The 6,794-nt window shown below is 38.7% G+C and overlaps 1 protein-coding gene across 2 annotated transcripts in view; it reads left to right on the forward strand.

The window, feature by feature from the left end:
- Nucleotides 1-210: 210 nt before the first annotated feature.
- Nucleotides 211-6,794, forward strand: part of CCSER2 (coiled-coil serine-rich protein 2) — a 51,972-nt gene continuing 45,388 nt past the window's right edge. The window contains exons 1-3 of one of the 2 annotated variants that reach the window (XM_009070445.1): nt 211-1,682; nt 2,165-2,171; nt 2,606-2,792. In XM_009070445.1, coding sequence (XP_009068693.1) covers nt 242-1,682; nt 2,165-2,171; nt 2,606-2,792 — 1,635 coding nt within the window. In that variant the 5' untranslated portion in view covers nt 211-241. Of the gene's footprint in view, nt 1,683-2,164; nt 2,172-2,589; nt 2,793-6,794 lie in introns of both variants that reach the window. The other variant, XM_009070444.1, reaches the window with a different exon arrangement.

Consider the following 6,794-nt stretch of genomic DNA (forward strand, 5'->3'; position numbering starts at 1 on the left):
ATTGCTGCCAGATGCTGGTGTCAGGTATTTTTCTGGAGTTCTCAAACTTTGTGTGGATTGCTTTTTATCACCATGGTGTAGTTAGGCACAGGAATGTAAGAGGCATAGAGATGCAAATTTATATAAAATTCCGTTGTTTAATTTGTGTCTGATTTAGGTTTAATCTTTGATTCTCTCTTTTTCTTTTTTTTTTTTTTTCTTAGATTCAAACACCCTCAAGGACCAATGTACCCAATAGCTCATGGAAGAAAAAAATCAAACCAGGACATCCTTGGTTTCCAGGCTACCGAAATATGGAACGAAAACTTTAGGGAGTGTTTTGCAACCTATGCCAAACGGGACAGCTGTTAATATAGCAGGGAATAATGGGGGCAAAAACTTCAGCAAGCACAATGGCACTGTTCGCATGTCTTCCTTTTCTTTCAACTGGAAAAAATCAAATAAATGTCAACTTAATGATCAAAATGGCAGAGACACCAACTCTAAACCTAACTGTAATGAGAAATTAATTGATTCTGAGAAGTATTCTCTATCTGAGGGAGCATTGGGCAATGATGAGCTCAGGGTGGGTTTGAACACGACTTCTTCAGTTGCGTCAAAAGCAGCAAAGCAAACCAATATGTTTGTATCTTCTACTGAGGAATTAAACCAAAAGTCTTTGCCTGGACTCTCTAGTTCAGCTAAATTCACCAAAGGTACCCTGTCAGGAAGGACCTCATATTCTGGACTGAATGCTCCACGATCCAATTTAAATGGGTTTTATGGAAATAGGCCCGTGGTAGGTTTGCAGAGACCAAGAGCTAATTCCAATGCCACAAGGACAAGTTCAGGAGAAAGCCTAGTACAATCTACAGACAATAGCAAGGCTTTTTCCTGTGACAAAATGGTAAGATCACAAAGTTTTTCACATTCCATTCAGAATTCTTTCCTTCCCACTGCATCTCTAACCAGGTCACATTCCTTTAATAAAGCTGTGGATCTTACAAGGCCTTATCATAGTCAAAATCTCGCTGCCAGGACGTCTCAGAGGTCGACTTTGCTGTCAAGAAATGCATGTCAGTTGGATGTACCCAATGGAAATGAACCGATGAAGTATGGATTTACCAGACCATACTCTGGAGTGTCAGCTCCTTGTTCCAAGAAACCCCCACTGTCAAACGGATCTGGGTCAGCACCTTCCTTTGGATACAGATTAAGTCGTCCTTCTCTGCTGAAGCCTACCAGGCAGCGATTTGCTGGGAATACTGCTGTGGATGGCAGCAAAACTACAACAACTCCTGACACATGCATTGTGGAGAACTCTGAAATTTCATCAAATATTAATAGAGCGATTGAGAAAAACAGTGTTAGAGAGAGCAGTGCTCAAAGAACAGAATCTGATGAGGGCCTCCATGAAAATCTGGGAAAACATGGGTCTAAAGTCATGTGTATGAGTGATGATGGAGATGAAATATCTATATCTTCTTTGTCGTCCTCTGAAAAAAATGATTTGAGCGAAGACTTCAGTGATGATTTCATAGATATAGAAGATGCAAACAGAACTGTACAAATACAGCAGAAGGAGAGCTGCCTTCAGGAACTGGAGCACGGGAGTATAACGTCGATTGAGCCGTTCACGTCTCTTAAGGAAAGTGGTGGATCTTGCTGTAATGCTGATGACTGGCTTGATATAAATGTGTCTGGTAAATACTTTTTTAATGTTCTGTTTGAAACTTTAGGTGCTAAATCAAGATTCTGTAACTAAGTTTTTTTTAATGTAGTTATCCATTGCTTGTGAATTCCTTCAGAATGGAACTTAGCTCTGTGCTGGCATGTTTGTTTTCTTACAGTGCTTTCTGCATGATAGTTCTATCCCAAGCATGACTTTGGAGAGTTGTTTTTCTTTGTGATGAGAGTGGAGGATATCTTCTGTAACCACATTTGTAATATGGTTGTGAGATTCCTCATACCCTTGCTTTGCCATTCATTTTGCTGGACTGGGGATCTTTTAAGGAAATTTCTCCTCCTGCTCCCTCTACCTCTGTAGGCAGAGAACAGCTCTAACTGCTCTTGAGGGGTGGAAATAAGTGTAGGATGTCTAATGGAAGTAAATTATAAGTAGGAATGTTGCTGTTTTCTTTTTTTCCTGATGCATGCTATATTAATTCCTGAAAAATAAGAAGAGACAGAAGGTGGTTTTAAAAGACACATTTTCAAGTCTTTTGATGGGCTTCTTAGGATAGAAGCTTGTTTTGAGAGATGTTGCAATTGAAAGGCTGGATCCAAAGGATGCACTTTGGGACCCACCTTCTAACACCTTAGAGAGAGGCAGAATTCTAGAAGGTAGCTTTCCTGGTGAGTGGATTAGGGCAGTGTGAAAGGCTAGCAAAGATGTAGGTTGGAAGGTTAGTTACGCTGGCTGCCAAACCAGCATGAGCTTTTTTCTCCCTCTTGGAAGAGGGAACAATACTTCAGAATTGTAGAATGCTTTCAGATGTTTGTTACAGTACAGTTTTGGAAAAGCTAACACCCCAGTAATACACATGTTGATATTTATTTTTGGAATATTGGGTTTGTTTTGGAATCATAACTGTTCCTGTTTTCTTTAAGCAGTGGATGACAACAGTGAAAGCACAAAGCATACTACAGAGAATGTCATTTCTCCGGAGATGAACTACAGAGCTGGGTCCTCATTTGAGCTTTCTCCATCTGACAGCTCTGATGGCACATATATGTGGGATGAAGAAGGGTTAGAACCTATTGGAAGTGTCCATCCGTGTGGAAGTTACGAGTCTTCGGAAATGAACAGCATCGTATGTATTTATATGCATCACTTGCATAATTGTAGTGTGTTGAGTTTATGCTTTTTAAGTATATTTTAAAAACAATTACTGTATTTTTTTTTATTTGATAATGGTTCCCTCTTTCCTCTGCCATTGCTGGCTTTTTGCAGCTTCTGGTTTCTGGACAAGTGACTTTGATTAGGCTGTTTACATACTGGTTTTTTCCTTATACTCACGTTAGGACAGAACAGGTCATTCCTTATGCAGTCTCATGGCAGTTCTCACAAAGAATAAAGGATTTTAATTTCCACAAATGACAAGTTACATATCTCCTACCAATCTCTAAATATTGGAATGAAAAAGCAGGAAAACAGCTGTTGCCTGTCTGACTTCTTCCATTGTCTTGTTTGTATACCAAATGATTATAGGACCCCTATGAGCTGAAGGATGATTTTGATTTCTCAGTTGTTTCAAGGATAGAATCTTTCAGGTAGATACATGTCTGTAGCTCACTGTAACAGGACTCTCTATACATCTCAAATGCAGTACATGAGATGCATCACAATGTTTTTCTGGTTGCTAAATGTATAACTGATCTGCCAGGAGCATGAGTGTGATCCTCCAGCTGAGGTCAGGGAGCCAACCTTGGGATTTCTGTGGGCCTGGGGAAAAACCTGTCCGTCTGTCCTGTTCCTGTGCCTTTATTTGCACAGACTTGTGAATTAAGGAGCTTGGATTATATTAACATGGTATTAGCAACTAGAACACGTGACAAAACCAATTTGATGTAATCAGTGTGTTTCAGGCATGTCATCACTGTCAATTTGGTAATGCAGATAGCACTTTCAGCTTTGGACAGGGTTTATGGCACCTATTTAGACTCTGATTTATTATTTTGGGAGGGGTCTTTGCTGTATCCCAAGAGTAGAACAGCAGGGATTGATTCTGAAAATGGGCATAGCGATGTAATTAGATTCTTTATGTGTAACTACATACAAATTTCTGATATATTTTCCACTGCTTGTGGTGGTGTTTGTTCTGTCTTAAATTGTGATGTTGGGATGTAGTACTTGCAAGAGCTTAGCAATGGTTATTAACTTTTTCTGGCAATTGGTGCCAGCTTGAAAAAACAGTTTGAGATTTTTTGTAGTATGGATTTTGTAGCTTTATTGCCATTTGTAGATGGGAGGAAAAGTTTAATGCAGCCTCCTGCAAAAACAAACACTTCTATCTCCAGGCACATGCATGCCCGTGCCAGGAAAAAAGGCAAGTTTTTAAACTTGTCCTTGGAAAGGTTCAAATACAGATATTTTTGATAATATGTAATTTAACAAACAAATGGAAAACACTACTTCAGTGTGCTGTTGGACTGTGTGTGTGGGTTTTGATACATGTGACCTCCATGCTTCAATTTGTGCATGCATATGAATTGATACTGAATCAATGCTCTGATTGACAGAAGCTGTTGTAAGCCATGTGGAGTGGAGGCACATTAGAAGCTTTTGATATTATTGTGCACCACTTCGGTTTGTTTCTTCCTTTGTTGAAAGTAAATAGCTTTTAGAGAGGGCTTAAAATGGAAGGAATGAATTTAGTAGGTTTTGAGGAAGTGGAGAAAGGAGGAGGTTGTAAGACTTCATGTTGAATCTTAGAAAGCCATGCATTGTTTTCACCCATTTTGATTTTTATCCTGTTAGTGCTTTTTCAGAATTTCAGTGCTTACTGCAGTGTATTTTTATCTAAGTGAGAAAAACATCAATGATACGTGTTTTATTTTTACAAGGCAGAAATGTATTTTCAGTCAGCTTGGGTTTTGAGGGGGAAAATGTAGCTCTGAAGTGTTGAATTACCATTTAGTGGTGTGGGTTTTTTTTTCTCCTGTGCTTGTTGGTTGTGGTAGAAATCATGATGTATTTAATTTCTTTAGCCTAAAGATTAAACAATAACCATTTACAGTCTGAAGATGCAGAAGAATTTCTGATAGTTACTCATTATTTAGGAGAAATTGCCTTCTTGGGTAGGTTACTGTCAGCTTTTGTTCCATGTTTTCCCTTTTCTCTGCAAGCAAGGCATAGAAAGACAGGTTAGGGGAAAAAAAAAAAGTGAAGGCACTGAGAATAATTATTGTGATTAGTCAACACATCAGATGTTTTGATTGCTGGGAGATACGTGATCAAATTATGCAGTTTTTGTCCTCTAGTGTGGTGAGGTAAAAGCAATTCATATCTGTGTGTCAAAATCCAATTGACAGTAGTCAGATTTAAGAATTTGGAGTGCTTGTGCTAATGCTAGCCAGACTGCCTCTTGGATTTAGTATTTCCAGGGCAATCTCCAAAGCTGATAGTTGGTTCTGGAGTTCCGTGGCATCAGGTTGGGGTGAGTAGGAGCAATGTAGCTGAGTAGTTGTTCAGGGAACTAAGTTGTGAGTAATCAGTGATGTTTAGTGCATAATTTGCCTTTTAGAAATTTTCATCTTTTTAAGCTGCATCATCCTTAGGATCAACAAATCCTAAGTGCTTTTCCTAAACTTTTCTACAGATGGCACTGCAGCTTCTATTGGGTAGTCTTAGATTAGGAATGTTGTGATTGAGTAGTCTTAGATGAGGAATGTCTTTGAAAAGGCAACTTTTTCAGAGGGGATATTAATAGCTTCTGGACTGGCATCCAGAACAGGAAGGCAATAGAAGGAGCTTACTGGCCCTTCAATCTTTTCTTCTTTTTCTAAATTTTGCTGTTTTCACTGCATCTTGATTTTAAGTACATGGTGGGGGAAGAATAAAACAAGCCAAGCCAAACAATACTTTTGAGTTCTTAGCTCCCATAGGTTAATTCTGTTTCATGGGAGGAGAAGACTACTAGTATTTTGCTTGCTTGTCCCTATTCAGTTGGCAGCTGAGAGGGTTAGTATTCCCTTGGTACAAGTCTGGTAGTTACACATGTGCAGGACTGAATGTCTGATTTCTACAGAGATCTTTGAAGCAGCTGCTTAGGACTGGAGTAATTTTACTTCTGAGTGCTAGAAGCATAGATGTGGCTTTTTATGTATTTCTTGGAATTGGGGCTTGGACTAGTCTAGTATATCAACCTTGTTAGACTTTGGTTTTCATTAGTTTCTGTCTGGAAATACTGTTCAGCATACATGTAAGCAGTGTAGCCTAAAACAGGCATCCTGGATGGAGTCCTTGCTCCTTTGTTTGACAGGTAATGAAGGACTCTCTTGCTGTAGGGAGGTTGCAGCTACAGCTGGAATTTTTTTTTCTCTTTCCTTCTCTTCGTTGCATTAACTAGACATGTGAAAAACATAACCACATAACGTATGTGTATATTCAGAGTGAAGCTTTGAATATTACTACAAAGTGCAAGTTCTTGTTTACATTAAGAGTAGAATAGATAATACAGCTGTTATTGTTCTGAGGTATGTGCTTGTTTTAAAAGATGCTACAAGATTCTAGTGCTTAATAGTCTGCAAGAAGTAAATGTTTGAACTGAAAATATTCCACTAGATTTGGCTTCTTTCTTTAATATTTTCCAGAGAATGAGTTTTTGTGGTGTGATTTGGGTTTGGCTTTTTTCTTTTAAAGCAATTTCATTTGACAAATAGGTTTAGACAGGGAACTTCTATGAGTGTTTCCTGTATTATCAGGTCATATCAAGGTCCTGTCTTAGAGAAAGGCAAAAGAGATCAAGTCCCTTGGCCTCTCTGTACTGTAGGCTCCAGTAACAATACGAATCTTGGTCTATGTCAATTGCTGCTGAAAAAAGCAAGCCACTATTTTGGGTGTATGCAGAGTGACCATCAATGTAATTATAAAGACATGGGATTATGGAATAGTAATTGAAATCTGCCTTGAAGAGACAGATGGGTTTTAGCTGCTTTGCTGAGAATTTAATTGCACTCAGGATAGAATCTGGATCTCTGAATCTGTTTTGACACGTGGCCAGAGTTTCAGCTGGTGTACAAAATAGTTAGTTTTGCTTTTCTTCTAGGCCATTTTTGACATCTGGTAAGATTTTTTTTTTTTTTTTTTTTTT

Source organism: Acanthisitta chloris, unplaced genomic scaffold, assembly GCF_000695815.1.
Source record: "Acanthisitta chloris isolate BGI_N310 unplaced genomic scaffold, ASM69581v1 scaffold3162, whole genome shotgun sequence".
Taxonomy (NCBI): Eukaryota; Metazoa; Chordata; class Aves; order Passeriformes; family Acanthisittidae; genus Acanthisitta; species Acanthisitta chloris.